General features: G+C 62.4%; 2 protein-coding genes across 2 annotated transcripts; one reads left to right on the forward strand and one right to left on the reverse strand.

The window, feature by feature from the left end:
• Positions 1-2,390: 2,390 nt before the first annotated feature.
• On the forward strand, positions 2,391-4,091 carry COQ10A (coenzyme Q10A). The gene is made up of 5 exons (XM_029073650.1): positions 2,391-2,417; positions 2,951-3,091; positions 3,228-3,420; positions 3,514-3,615; positions 3,718-4,091. The coding sequence occupies exons 1-5, from the start codon at positions 2,413-2,415 to the stop codon at positions 3,883-3,885; spliced, it is 609 nt and encodes a 202-aa protein (XP_028929483.1). The 5' UTR covers positions 2,391-2,412; the 3' UTR covers positions 3,886-4,091.
• A 317-nt stretch (positions 4,092-4,408) lies between these two features.
• CS (citrate synthase) lies at positions 4,409-11,546 on the reverse strand. Its single transcript, XM_029073649.1, has 11 exons — positions 11,505-11,546; positions 7,896-7,943; positions 7,585-7,692; positions 7,415-7,480; positions 7,200-7,331; positions 6,878-7,066; positions 6,374-6,573; positions 6,113-6,242; positions 5,826-5,927; positions 5,513-5,722; positions 4,409-5,411 (listed from the first exon to the last, which is right to left on the reverse strand). The coding sequence occupies exons 1-11, from the start codon at positions 11,544-11,546 to the stop codon at positions 5,241-5,243; spliced, it is 1,398 nt and encodes a 465-aa protein (XP_028929482.1). The 3' UTR covers positions 4,409-5,240.
• Positions 11,547-15,109: the final 3,563 nt, after the last annotated feature.

Raw genomic sequence — 15,109 nt, forward strand, 5'->3', positions numbered from 1 at the left:
CGGTAAGCACAGAACAAATACCACACTTGTTCTTATCAAGTCCTCATTTCCCCTTCCCACCCTCCCTTCCACCTTGTCGGTCAGTAAATCATATTTATCGAGGGCTAACTGCATGCAGAGCACTGTACTAAGTGCTTGGGAGAGTATGATATAGCGATAAAAGACACATTCCCTGCCCACTACGAGCTTAGTCTAGAGGAAATCCTTATGCACTTGGATGATGATGATGATAATAATGATCTGATAATGACGAGAAGCAGCGTGGCTTAGTGGAAAGAGAACGGGCTTTGGAGTCAGAGGTCATGAGTTCGAATTCCGGCTCCGCCACTTGTCAGCTGTGTGACTGTGGGCAAGTCACTTAACTTCTCTGTGCCTCAGTTCCCTCATCTGTAAAATGGGGATTAAGACTGTGAGCCCCACGTGGGACAACCTGATTTCCTTGTGTCTACCCCAGCGCTTAGAACAGTGCTCGGCACATAGTAAGCGCTTAACAAATACCAACATTATTATAATGATGATGATGATGGTATTTGTTAAGCACTTACTACGGGCCAAGCCCTGCGCTGTGCTCCTTAAGCACTTGAGAGTCCCCTCAGCCCCCTGAGGGATGGGGACCGTGACTAAATCCCACCTGTGTATTCTTTCCTAGAGTTTACTACAATGCTCCGCACTGTAAGCCCTTAGTAAACACTACTATTAATATTACCACTTGGTATATATCCTTACACTACCACTTCCCCATCTGTAATTTATTTAAATGTCTCTCTCCCCATCTAATAACTGTGGTATTTGTTAAGCACTTACTGTGTGTGAGCCTTGGGGTGGGACTGTCTCCCATGGGGCTCACAGTCTTAATCTCCATTTTACAGATGAGGGAACTAAGGCACAGATAAATTAAGTGACTTGTCTGAGGCCACACAGCAGACAAGTGGCAGAGCTGGGATTAGCAGAACCCATGAACTTCTGCCTCCCGGGCCTGTGTTCCAGCCACTACGCCACGGGGTCTTGGTGGGCGAGGATTTTATCTACCGACTCTGTTGTACTGTCCTTTCCCGAGTACCTAGTAAGGTGCTCGGCACTTAGTCTGCGTTGACTGACTGATTAAGCATTTAATGGGTGCCGGGATCTGTACTCTGAGCTACGGTAGATACACTATAACAAGACTAGGCACAAGGCCTGGCCTACAGGCACTTAATTAACCAATCGCACTTACTGAGTGCAAACGCTTGGGCGACTACAATATAACAGAATTGGTAGCCCCATTCCCTGGCCACAGCGAGCTTGCAGGCTCCAGTCTAAAGGGAAAGGGGAAAGTACAAAACCCTATTACTCTCCCTGTTACTATAGACTCCTCTAAGGATATATAAAGGTGTCTAGGACGGTGAGCTCGTTGTGGCCAGGGACTGTCGCCCTTTACCGTTGTAGTGTACTTTCCCAAGCGCTTAGCAGGGTGCGCTGCACACACAGTAAGCGCTTAATGAATGAGTGAACGGTGCTCGATGCGTAGTAACCGTTAAACGAATACCGTGGTGATTATACACCTTAGGGAAGCAGGAGCTGGGAAAGGGGGACTGAGCCAGGTGAAAGGGTCCGGGGGGACCAGGGCAAAGAGTGTGGCCTCTGGGGCCCAAAATAGCCGTGGAAACCCTAGGACGGGGGAGGGGGAGGCCGGGACGAGCACGGGGCAGGTGGAGAGGAAAAACTATTTTTGCCTCCTGTCGGGTCACGGGAGAAGCCTTCCAACTGCAGACACGTCCGAGTCCCGGAGGGAGGGGTGGGAAGGTGGCGGGAGGACAGGGGTCTGACCGACGGGAGGCCAATCAGCTGGACGCGGCTCACTGGGCATCCGCGGCCCGGGGCTGGGGCCGGGCCGGGCGGGGCGGGGGGAGGGGGCGCGGAGGGCCGGGCGATGACGTCACGTGTCGTCACAGGGGGGAAGCGCCCCACCTAAACCAACGGATGCCAGCAGGCGGCGCCATTCCCGCTCCTCCCCTCCGCCCCCCCCCCCCCCGCCCTCCGTAACCATGGCGACGGCGTGACGTGACGCGCCCGAGGAGTGGAGCGGCGGGGGCCGCGGCTGCCGGCCTCAGTCACCCCCGGGTCGGCTCCCCGGCCGGAGACAGGGACGGGCCGGCGGGAGGACGGACGGACGGACGGAAGGACGGACGGAAGGACGGACGGAAGGAAGGAAAGAAGGACCGATCGATCGATCGATCGATCGATTTCCGCCCCCCGCCCCCCCGCCTCCCCGCCTCCCCCAGCTCCGCCCCCGGGCCGGGGCGCCGCAGGGCAGAAGGCGAAGCCGCGGAAGGCGCGTGCATGGCGGGGGCTGCGGGCGCGCGCGCGGCGGCGGCGCGCGGCGGCGGCCTGGGCCCGGCCGCGCGCGCGCGCCCCCGCCAGCCGCCGCGCCCAATGAGGTGAGAGCGCGCGCGCGCGAGCCGGTCCTGACGCGCCGGCCGGGCGCGAGCGGGGGCGGGGGGGTCCCGGGGACGCCCCCGCTGCCTTCCCCTTCCCTCCCCCCCCCTCCAGCCTGGCCTAGTTAGTGGCCAGAGCCCGGGCTTGGGAGGCAGAGGACGTGGGTTCTAATCCCGGCCCCGCCCCCTGTCTGCCGGGTGACCTTAGGCAAGACGCTTCGCCCCCCGGGGCCTCCGTGACCTCATCTGTAAAATGGGGATGAAGACTGGGAGTCCCACGTGGGACAACTTGATCACCTCGTATCTGTTCCGCTGTCCGTCCCCCCGTTTTAGTCTGTGAGCCCGTTGTGGAGCAAGGATAGTCTCTCTCTGTTGCCGAATTGTATATTCCAAGCGCTTAGCACAGTGCTGTGCACACAGTAACTGCTCAGTAAATACAATTCAAGGAACGAATGGATACCCCTGCGCTTCAAACACTGCTTGGCACTTAGTAAGCGCTGAATACTCGCATTACTCGTATTCCCTCCTCTCCCCAGGGTCCTGTGGGCCTGCAGCCGCCCGCTGCCCCCGGGGAGCCCGGAGGTCGGGGTCGGGCTGCCCCCCCGGCGCCCCTTCATGGGCTTCGGCAGCCCCTTCACTAACAAGCGCAAGGAGTACTCGGAGCGGCGGATCATGGGGTGAGTCCTCGGAACGGCGCATCGTGGGGTGAGCCCTCGGCTGCAGGGAGGAGCGGGCGGGGGCCGGGTGGTCCGGCCCCGGACCTGAGCCGCGGCCCTCTTCACTTCAACCCTCCCCCCCCCGCCCACCTCCCAGGTATTCGATGCAGGAGATGTTCGACGTGGTGTCCAACGTGGAGGAGTACAAGGAGTTCGTGCCCTGGTGCAAGAAGTCGCTGGTTGTGTCAAGTCGCAAGGGCCACCTCAAGGCCCAGTTGGAGGTCGGGTTCCACCCGGTCATGGAGCGCTACACGTCGGCCGTCTCCATGGTCAAGCCTCACATGGTCAAGGTGAGGGGAGGGCGGTGAGGCCCGGAGGCTTGCGGGGGGCTGGCCGGGCGCCGGGAACCACGGCCCCTGACCGCCTCCCTCCCCGTCGCCCAGGCCATCTGCACGGACGCCCGACTCTTTAACCACCTGGAGACCGTCTGGCGTTTCAGCCCCGGGCTCCCCGCCTACCCCCGCACCTGCACCGTGGACTTCTCGGTGAGTTTCGGGGGGCCGCCGGCAGGGTCCACCGGCAAGGACCGTCACCCCCTCCCCCCCCCGGCGCGCGCCCTCGGCTCACGGCTGCACCTCCCCCTCCAGATCTCCTTCGAGTTCCGCTCGCTGCTGCACTCACAGCTCGCCACCATGTTCTTCGACGAAGTGGTCAAGCAGAACGTCGCCGCCTTCGAGCGCCGTGCGGCCACCAAGTTTGGGCCCGAGACCACCATCCCCCGTGAGCTCATGTTCCACCAAGTGCACCACACGTGAGGCGAGGACCCCCCTCCCCTATTTATGTGGTTGGACGTGGAGGGAGGGAGCAGGGGAGGGAACAGGGGAGGATCGGGGACCCTCCTCCCTCCCAGGCAACCACAAAGAAGGCCAGACTTCCGGGGCCCAGCCCGGACGCCCTGCTTGCTCCGGGTGGGGTGGCCTGCTTTTGTATTATAGTCAATAAAGAATTTGGAGGCATCTGAGTCCGTGAGTGAGGGTTAGTTCCGGCCTCAGGTGGGAGCGCTGGGCTTGGCTGGGCCCACCCCGGCCCCTGGACACTGTGTCCTGTGGGGCTAATTTTAGCCGCTGACCCCTGCTATTTTTAGCCCCTTTCTGGGAAGGTCAGGCCTGAAGAGTGAAGCGGGCCCCTAGCCGGGGCCAAGCCTCCCCCCGGCTCATGGCCGTGCTTGCCCCAACCACGATGGAAGTGCTGGCTATCCACTAAGGGCGGGGATTTTCACGACCTTTCTTTGGCTTGCTCGCCCGATGCCCCCCACCCTCCACTGGCCAGAGGCTGAGCCTTGTTAATAAAAACATTTATTTTGCATTTTATACAGAAGAACCTGAAGTCTCCAACACGACTTTCAACAGTTCCCAGGGTTGGGGGAGGAGAATGGACAATGTGGCTGTCTCAACACGCGGGGTCAGGGATGGGAGGCACACACAGGCTGTGGGAAGGGGAGGGGCGGTGGGGGGCGGGGAGGAGTGTATTTCAAACTTTCTTCGAGGACCAGGGCCAGCAGAGTTCTGAGTCATGGGAACCTGCGCTAACAAGGCTCCCCACGGGCTGGGGGAATGGTTCAGACGACAGACGGTCGGGCGCGGGACTGATAAATAGCGGTGTTGGGGGGGTGGGGGGGCAGAGAGGGGCTGCAGGCACCATCCTCATGCCGGGGCTCCGTGGGGGTCAAGGACAATGTATCTGTGTTTGTGTAGGGGCGGGGAGCGTGGGGACACCTGCAAGCACTGCAGAACTTGAAGGGGGAGGCAGCCGCAGCGCTCTCCACACTGATGAGCCGGGCGCCAGAGCTGGTGGGATTGGGTGACCGTGATTCTTGGGGGGATGGCAAGGGGCTACCCCTGTGGCTGCTGACCGGGTTCTGTGGCGGCGTCCTGCCACTCTCTATGGTCGGTCAACGTCCGGTCAGTAGAGGAACGGGGCTGTTTAAGTCTTAATTTACTCCATAAATAACCTGCAACGTTAGCGTCAGTGTCTCTGCTCTGTTCTAATGCTAAGAGTCGTGGGGGCCCTGGCCCCCCGGAGGCCGGGAACCGCGTGGGGCGGGCTCCCCTGTGTCGCCGCCACCGCGGGCAGCGCTCTCGCCCTCCAGCCAGCCCGCCCGCCCGCCGGCCTACCCCGACTTGGAGCTCACAAACTGCATGAGGCCGTCCGTGCTCATGGACTTGGGCCGCTCCAGGGGGAAGCCGAGTGCCCGGCTCCAGATCAGCTGAGCCAACACGCCCAGCGCCCGAGACACGCCGAACAGCACCGTGTAGTAGTTCATCTCCGTCATGCCATAGTACTGCGGGGGACGGGACGGGACACATGTGGATCAGAACATGCCCCCTCTGGGATCGCCCGCCCCTCCCCGGCCCACCAGCGCTCCCTCCCAGGGGGCCTCACCTGCAGCAGCACGCCGCTGTGAGCGTCCACGTTGGGCCAGGGGTTCTTGGCCTTGCCCTGCTCCAGCAGGACATTGGGCACGATTTTGTAGAGCTGAGCCACTAGCTTGAACATGGGGTCGTTAGGCAGGTGTTTCAGGGCAAACTCTCGCTGGCAGGTGTAGCGCGGGTCTGTCTTCCTCAGCACCGCATGCCCGTAGCCCGGGACCACCTGGCGCCCACCGACAGCCACAGAAAGATTGGTGTGATGAGCCTGGATTTTAGCCCCAGTCCCCGCGGCCAGGGCCCACCTGCCCACACCCAGCCCTCCTCACCCGTCCGGAGTTGAGCGTGTTCCAGATGTAGTCGCGCAGCTTCTCGTCGGACACGTCTGCTCCAACTTCCTTCTGCAGGCTGGTCAGCCAGACCAGCACTTCCTGCGGGGGCACAGAGGTGGGAAAATGGCAAAATGGTTGGGAGCAGAGGATGGGGGGGCCGTGGGGGAGGTGAAAGCTGGAGAGCAGTGAGACTGGGGGATGGGGGGCAAGGAAGGGGAGGGCTGGGAGATAGGCGGGAGTGGGCTGGGAGGGGACTAGTAGATGCCGGCCCAACACTCCATTACCTGGTTGGCCAGTCCGTGCAGCGGCCCCGCCAGCCCATTCATGGCTGCCGAGAAGGCCAGGTAGGGGTCGGACAGGGCGCTGCCCACCAAGTGGCTGGTGTGAGCGCTGACGTTGCCACCCTCGTGGTCACTGTGGGGAAGAGGAGGGAAAGAGGCAGGGGCTCAGGCCCGGGGAGATGCCGTCCGTCCGGCCGGATCCGGCCCGCAGCCTACCCTCGGCCTGGCCCCCCCGGCCCTCGGCCGGCCCCCGACGCGTTCCACCTGTGGATGGTGAGATAGAGCCGCATGAGCTCAGTGAACTGGGCGTCAGTGTAGCCCAGCATGTTGGTGAAGTTGTGGGACCAGTCCAGCTTGGTGTCGATGGCGCCGATGCTGCTGGCCTCGCGATACAGGTTTCGGTAGATCTTGGCCGCGACGCAAGGCAGCTTGGCAATCAGGTCCATGCAGTCCTCGTACACCAGCTGATGTGGGCATTGCGGGGGAGAACGGGGAAGCGGCTCAGCGGGGGCAGTGCCAAGCCGCTCTGCCCTCAGCAGGGGCTTTTGGACGGATGGCACGGCCCCCCTCCCTAGAGGGCACTGAGGAAGACCCACCTCCGACACCAGCACCCCAGGAACCTCTCCCTTAGGCAGGGCAGGGGCCCAGATGCCCTGGAGAAAGAGCCAGGGCACCTATTCCACGTGGCCTTTCTGGGAATGAGCTTTAGGGCCAGGGTACCCCTTTCCCGCCGGCCCCCACTCCGGGGGGGGGCGGTGCGCTCCCTACCTCCCAATACTTGGTGCGGTGGACGCCCTCGGCGTAGGCCCGGGCAAAGTTGCTCTCGCTGTTGAGGGCGGTGATAGCCGCGCTGAGCTGGGACATGGGGTGCAGATTGGTGGGGAAGTTGTCCAGCATGGTGACCACGTGGGAGGGCAGGGCTGCCCGCTTGGCCCACTCCTGGGACAGCCAGCTCACCTGGGTGGCGGTGGAAAGCGGGGTTGAACCTCGCTTGGCCGTGTCAGACGGCTCCCCCCGCCCTCTACTCCCCGGCAACGTGGCCACCACCTCACAGCGGCGTCCCCACGGCTGGGGGCTCCGCGGGCCTGACCTGCTCCTGCGTGGGAATGTCTCCTGTCACCAGCAGCCAGAAGAGCCCCTCAGGCAGGGGCTCCTCCCCACCCTTGGCCTTGGGGAGCAACTTCTGGCACTCGGGGATGCTGTAGCCACGGAAACGGATGCCCTGGGGGGGAAGAGCACGCAGATCATTAGAGGGTCTAGGGGGACGGGCAACGGTCAGACACACAGACACGCACGGCTCCTTACCTCATCTGGATCCAGGACCGAAGTCTCATATATTAGCCCCTTCATGCCCCTCATGCCACCATACATCTGGGGAGAGATCGGGGGTTGGGGGGTGGAGAGGGTCAGCTAGGGCCACCCCGGGCCAGCTTTGCGCTCTCCCTAAAGGCCCCACCATAGGGCCCGTCCCTCACCATGTCCACTGTGATCTGCCCCACCACCGTCTTGCCGTGCTGCTGCTTGAAGCTCTTGATCCGGGCCTGCTCCTTGGGGACCATGTTGGTGAGGACATCCTTCAGGTTCTGGGGCGGAGGGGGAGGAGGTGAGGGATCAGCTGGGCCTAGCCCCCGCCCAGCAGAAAGGCCTTCACACCTTGCCCTTCCCCTCTGCCCCTCCCCATCCCTGCCAACGTAGCCTGGCAATCTGGCAAACGGGTCAGCCAATACCCCCATCTGCCCACAGCCCCCTGGCCCTCAGAGGCCCCGTCCCCTTTCCGGGCACTCACTGTGGAGGCACTGGCGTGACGAGCAGCAGACACCAGGCATGGCGCATTCTGTGGGGGGACAAGGTGAGGAGAAGGGTGAGAATCCCTCCCGAAAGTCAACCTGAACAGACCTTGCCCCGGCTACGCTAAGGTGGGAGGACATGAGGGCGGCGGGGGGGGGGGGAATGGACAACTGTTCATTCCCCTCCTGCCTGCTTCCAGCCTGGCCTGGCTCAAAAAGGAGGCAGCCCCAAGGCACCAATCTCCCAAAGTGGTCCCCCAAAAGCAGCCCACAGGCTCAGGAGGGGCTTTTGGAATGGAGGTGTGGCAGTGCCCACCTCCGCCACCACCTTTCCAGAACCTCCCCAGCGATCCCTCTCGGATCCAGGAGGCTGCGAGTGCCAGGCAGGGGGCACGGAAGGAGCTCTGCTTCCACGCTCCACCCACCCCGGCACCCCGGGCCAGCCAATGGGGTGCCCAAACAACCAAGAGAGCCCTCGGCCTTTCTGGGGGTCCTCCACTGCCCTCCCTCCGTCTCTGGGTTCTTGCTGAATCCAGCAAGCTCTCTGGGGGACTTGATCCCTCACGTGCTCCAGGTGCAGGCCTATGCAGCCCCAAAATGCTTGCAAAGCTGTGAGGCACAGAAGCGACACTGGCCTAATGGAAAGAGCATGGGCCCAGAAGTCAGAGGACCTGGGTTCATTCATTCATTCAATAGTATTTATTGAGCGCTTACTATGTGCAGAGCACTGTACTAAGCGCTTGGGATGAACAAGTCGGCAACAGATAGAGACAGTCCCTGCCGTTTGACGGGCTTACAGTCTAATCGGGGGAGACGGACAGACAAGAACAATGGCAATAAACAGCGTCAAGGGGAAGAACATCTCGTAAAAACAATGGCAACTAAATAGAATCAAGGCGATGTACAATTCATTAACAAAATAAATATAGGGTAACGAAAACCTGGGTTCTAGGTTCCCACCCGATTATCTACCTCAGCGCTTAGTACCGTGCCTGGCCGATAGTAAGCCCTTAACAAATACTACCATTACAACTGTTCTAATGCCAGCTCCGCCATGTGTTCACTGTGTGACCCTGGGCAAGTCACAACCTCTCCAGCCCTCAGTTACCTCCTCTGTAAAATGGGGATTAAATCCTACTCATCCCCCTACTTAGACTATGAGCCCCACGTGGGACAGGGACTGCGTCCAAGCCGATTAGCTTCTATTTCCTCCAGCGCTCAGAACAGGGCTTGACACAGTGAGCGCTTTACAAGTACCACTATTATTATCATCATTAATTAATATTAAGAGGGTGACCGACCAGTCAGTCCTGCTGAGGGCCCACCTACCACCAGTCCAAGGGTGGGTGGGCGGGGCCGGTTTCGGCTTTCCTGTCCTTAACATTGGGGTTGCGGAACAGGAAGTGGCAGTGGGTGTGTTCGGTTTCGAGCCCCTCCCCACTGCCAGCCTCATTCCCGGCTCAAGCGAGACACCCTGCTTCCTGATCAGCTGGGCCTTGGGCAAGGGAAAAAGCCAGACCTCCTTGACCCCCTGACCCGGTTAGACCGCCAGCCCGGTCTCCCGGCTTCCACGCCGATCCCCAGGATGGTGTGGTGGGGCAGGGCAGGCGGCCGGTCCACGTGTTAGGGGCTAAATCTCAAAATGCTTCGCTTCTGCCGCCATCTGATGGAGCCAAGCTCCGCCCCGGGGGGGCAGGGGGTTGGCCCACAGGCCCCATGAGGTCTCCTCCACATGAGGAATGGCTGGGGCAGAGCCCCTACGCTAGCCTGGCCCAACGGGCGGACCCCATTTGTCAGATGCTAGAGGCGGTGTGGGGAGGAAGGGGGAGCCACGGCTGGAAGGGTACAGGAGGGGCCGTCCCCTGCTCTCGGTGCTACCGCGGTGGTGGCCTGACCCGGGGACCACCAGGCCACACTGGAAGACGGAGGAGGCTGGGGCCTAGCAGGCCCCCACCCCCCCCCCGGCCTGTCCTCAGAGGGGTTCAAGCCCCAGGGGCTTAGTACAGCGCTCTGGACACAGTCGGCACTCAATAAATACGATAGAATGAAACCTCCATCCCAGGGCCTGGGAAAGCCGGGGAGATGATTGAGGGCGACGGCCAGTCTGGAGCTCAGGGGATCTGCCCACATCCTCTTCCACATTCTACCACTTGTGCCCAAACCTAGGCATGTCTATGATACATTATGATGATGATGATATATATCTCCACCCTTCCTCCGCCCACTCGACTGTAGAACAATTCAGTCCTCATCTCCCCGACCCGACTGAAAGTTTCTCGAGGGCAGGGGCCTCATTTACTGATCGTAGCGTCCTCTCCCTGAGGCTCAGCCCAGAGAAAGCACCGAGCGGATACCGACCGCCGGCCTCGTCCTTTCCCCTACTCCCTCTCCCTTCTGCATCACCCTTGCCCTTGAATTTCTACCTTTTATTCACCTCTCCTTCAGCCCCAGGACACTCACCTATACAGCCGTAATTTACTTTAATGACTGCCTCCTCCTTTCAACTGTCAGCTCCTTATGGCAGGGAGCAGTGTCTCCCGACTCTGCTCAATTACGCTCGACAGAGAAGCGGCCTGGCTCGGTGGATAGGGCACGGACCGGGGAGTCCGAAGGCCCTGGGTTCTAATCCCGGCTCCGCCGAGTGTCTACCTCGGGCAAGTCACTTCACCGGGCCTCGGTTACCTCAACTGTAAAATGGGGATTCAGAGTGGGAGCCCCACGTGGGACAGGGACCGCGCCCAGCCCGATTAACCCTCGCCTGCCTGACTCCGGCCCCGGGGGGCCCCCCCCTTGCCCCCCCCCTCCCCGGCATCCTTCCACCGTTCAGGTGTCCCAGCAGGAGCTGACCCCGCCCGCCTGTCCGTCCACCGGCCCAAAGGACGGGCAGCCTCGGGGGGCGCCGGGGCCTCCTCCCGCCCCGGACCCTTGCCCTGCGGTCAGAGAGGGGGGCAAGGCACCCCCGCCCCGCCCCGCCCTCCTGGGCTTATGTCCGCCCGAGGGTGACCCCCGCCGTCTCCTCCGGTCTCCCGAGGTCTCCTCCCTCCCCCGGCCCGCTTCTCTTTCTCGCCCTCTAGGCCTGCCCCGGCCCCTCGTGCGGTGCCGGGCACGCAGTGAGCGCCGGCTAAATAGGACCGAAGGCCTTTCAACGTTTCGGGGAGCGGACCGAGCCTTCCCCCCCGGTCCCGCCGGCTTCGCCTCGCCGCCCGGAGAAGGACCGGTCTGGGCGACGCGGGCGGGCGGGAGGAGAAGGGCAGGGCCGCGCGTCCGCTTCCCGGGCTCAACCCGCCGGCTCCGCCCCCCGCCCCGCTTCTCCGGGCGCCGGGGAGGGGGCCCACGTGACCTTGGCGGGGCTCCCGCACCGCCCGCCCCCCCCCCGCGGGCCCGCCGGGAAACGGGGCCGCTCCCCCCCAGCCCAGGGACCAACGGGGCCTCCCCGCCGCACGTGGCGCGGGACCGGCCGGGACCGACCGGGTGCGGGTCCGGGCCCGGCGGGACGCGCCGCGCCGCGCCGCGCCGCCCCTTTAAGGTTGCGGGGGGTCGGGTGGGAGGGAGCCCCGCCCGCGCCGGCCCCGCCGCCCCCGCCGCCCCCGCCGGGCCCGCACACTCACCTTGGCTCCGAGGAGCCGGGCGGCCGCGGAGAACAGGGCCATGGCGGGGGCGGAGCGGGGAAGGGAAGGGGAAGGGAAGGGAAGCGGGGATGAGCGCCGGAGGCCGCCGCAGGCCGCACCGAGGCGGGGACAAGGTTGAAAGGAGGCGGGGGCGGGCGGCGCCTTCGAGTCCGGCGGCGCCGCCGGGCCGGGGTCCTCGCGCCCGCCCCGCCCCCCCGACGCCCCGCCCCCCCGGCCCCGCCGGACGCGCCGCCCATTGGCCGGCGGGCGGGGGCGGGGCGGGGCCGACGCCCGGGCGGCCGTTGGAGGGGCGGGGCTATGCTGATTAGGGGGCGGGGCCGCGCCGGCCATAGGCGGCCGCGCCGCTGCCTGAACGGCCGCCTCCGCCGGGCCGCCCTGCCCCACCCCGCCCAGGGGGGTCCGGCCTGCCGGGAACGTTGCCATAGTAACCGGAAACCCCTGGGGGAGGAGGAGGAGGAGGAGGAGGAGGAGGCCCCGGCGTCCGACCCCCGACCCCCGGCTCAGTCGGGTCACAAGGTCACCGGTGACCTTGGGGGCAGACCGGGCCACGCGGCCCCACCCACCCCGCCGGCCCCTGACCGGCCGCTCCCATCCCGGGCCACTGTACTAAGCGCCTGCAATGGCCGATTGGGCAACGGAGGGAGAGGGAGAGAGAGAGAGAGAGAGCCTCCCTGCCCGGTGACGGGCTCACAGTCTCCCCGGGGGAGACAAACAGCAAAGCAGAACAGAACAAAACGTCATCAAGACGAGTGGGGTCATGGAGAGAGACACCTCATTAAGAAAATCAATAGGGCGATAAATAATATATACAAAGGGGCGCAGTGCTGAGGGGAGGGGAAGGAGCAGAGGGAAAGGGGAGCTCAGTCTGGGAAGGCCTCCTGGAGGAGGCGAGCTCTCCCATCTCCCGCTGACCCCCCGGCTGACCTGCAGCCAGAGCCCCCGTGTGGGACGTGGACTCTCCCGCCCTTATTCCCGGTGACATTGAGCCTCGTGACTGGGGCTCCGTCTCCCCATCCCCCCCCCACCCCCGGCCTGGCCTACCCTCCCCGGCGCTCCCCACCTCGGGCCCCTTCGCCTACTTGGCTGGGGCACATCTTCCCGGCCTGATCGGTGACCCAGTTTGCACAAGGAACCGGCTGTGAGGGGCCTTTGAGCGGTCCGCCTCACCCCCCTCTCGCATCCTGGGCTGGGGCCACTCCTGGGATGTTGGGGGTAAGAGAGGGGGGCAGCCCCTCTTCCCAGCCTCTACCCCGAGAGCACCACCGTCCCCCTGGCCCCGCGGGGACAAGAGATGCAGGGGTTTTGCCTCGATGACCGGCGGGCCCCGGCCAGGGCTCCGGCCCCGCTCCTCCTCCAGAGCCTGGTCAACAAGGACTGTTGGGGATGGTCCAGGCCCCCTGGCAGAGAGGCCTGAGGGATCAGGAGAGGTTGAGCAGAGCCCAGGGTCAGCTCTGGTCTTTGCCGCCTCTGGCGGGGCCGGCGGCTACATCAAAGCTCTGGTTACCAGAGTGTATGTGGGGGGGTGAAGGTGGGGAGTGATAGTATTTATTTCCCAACACTCCAGAGGGTGTTCGGAGATCCAGGTTCCTGAGGTCAGTGATCCACAGCGGGGCAGTGGCCTGGGCCAGCGGAGAAGCTCCGGGACGGACGGACAGTCGGACGGACGGACCGACAAGCTGCCCGGGACCCGGCAGGAGGAACCGGCTGGTAGCTCCCAAGGTGGAGATCGGGTGTTGGGCCAGGGGAGCGGGTTCCTCTCCAGGTCTAGGCTCCGCTGCCAAGTGGGCTCCGTGCCTGGAGGAAGAGGAAAGGGGAGCTGGGGAGTGCCCCAGGGGCTGCAGGCTCCGGGCTCCCAGGTCACCCTGACCTTGGGGGAGGGAGGGGGGCGAGGCGCCACAGTTTGGGGGAAGAGGGTGTGGCGGGGACCAGTTTCACCCAGTGAGAGAACAAGAAGAGGAACCACCTGGCTCAGCCCCTCTCCCAAACAGCTGCGACCGAGCTCCTGGGACATCCTGCTCCAACGTGGTCCACGGGGATGCAGGGTTTGGGTTTCTTTTTTTTATGCTATTTGTTATCAACTCACTACGCGCTAAGCACTGGAGCAGGCAGGAATACCACAATTTATTGTTCCAAGTTAATTATCTTGGCCACAGTCCACTTCCTTAACTTCTCGGTGCCTCAGTTCCCTCATCTGTAAAATGGGGATTAAGACTGTGAGCCCCACGTGGGGCAACCTGATTCCCCTGTGTCTACCCCAGCGCTTAGAACAGTGCTCGGCGCATAGTAAGCGCTTAACAAATACCATCATTATTATTATCCCCATTTTACAGATGAGTTAACTGAGGCACAGAGAAGAGAAATGACTTCTCTGGGGTGCCGAGGCAGAGCCCGTATTAGAATCCAGATCCTTCTGACTCCCAGGCCCATGCTCTATCCACTAGGTCAAGCTGCTTCTATGTGTTATTGCTCTGGGCTGCCATCCTTTCTCCCCCGAGGGCTCCTTCGACCCCACCCCAGAGGCTCCCAGAGCCCCTCCACCCAGGGCAAGCGGGAAGGGCTGCCTCCAGTCCCTCCCCTTTCAGCTCACACTCCACACCGATGATGCCCAGATTACCTGCCTGCAGCATCGCTCAGCACCCATCTCCCTCTCCCCTAAAGCAACATGGCCTAGACCACGGGCCTGGGTTGAGTCAGAAGGTCGTGGGTTCTAATCCCCGCTCTGCCATTTGTCTGCTGTGTGATCTTGGGCAAGTCACTTCACTTCTCTGGGCCTCAGTTACCTCCTCATCTGTACCATGGGGATTGAGATTGTGAGCCCCACGTGGGACAGGGGCTGTATCCAACTAGATCTGTATCCAACTTGATCCACCCCGGTGCTTAATACAGTGCTTGGAACATAGTAAGCGCTTAACAGATACCATCATTATTAATACCAGCTCTGCCACTTGTCTGCTGTGTGACCCTGGTTCACTTCACTTTGGCATGCCTTAGTTCCCTCATCAGTAAAATGGAGATTAAGACTGTGAGCCCCATGTGGGACGTGGATTGTATCCAACCTGATTACCTTCTATCTACCCCAGCGCTTAGTTCTGGCACAGAGTACGTGCTTAACAAGTACCGCTTAAAAAAACAAAAAAGCTCTCCAATGGCTCGCATCCCCTACCTTTGCTTTGCACGGAGACTCCTCCTGCCCGGCGGCTTCCAGGCTGCCCGGTGGGCAGGAGGAGTCTCCTCACCGCAGCTGCTCCCTCGCTTGCTCTCTTTACTCTCCCCAAGCCCATCTCCTGAGACAACCCGGCTCTCATCTCACTGACCTTGGTCCCGGGGCCCGGAATTCCCCCCTGGAATCTACCCGTCCAACCTGCACAGCCTCCCAAAATCCCATCTCCTCCAACAAGGCTTCCTCCTCTAGTTACAGCACCTGGCATCTGACCCACCTTCAAGTCTCCATGAACTGCCAAGGTGCAGGTAATGCATTCACTCATTCACTTGATTATATTTATAATAATAATTGGGGTTTTGTTAAGCGCTTACAATGTGCCAGGCACTGTAGTAAGCGCTGGGGTGGATACAAGCAAATCGGA

The sequence above is a fragment of the Ornithorhynchus anatinus genome, chromosome 10 (genome assembly GCF_004115215.2).
Source record: "Ornithorhynchus anatinus isolate Pmale09 chromosome 10, mOrnAna1.pri.v4, whole genome shotgun sequence".
Lineage (NCBI taxonomy): Eukaryota > Metazoa > Chordata > Mammalia > Monotremata > Ornithorhynchidae > Ornithorhynchus > Ornithorhynchus anatinus.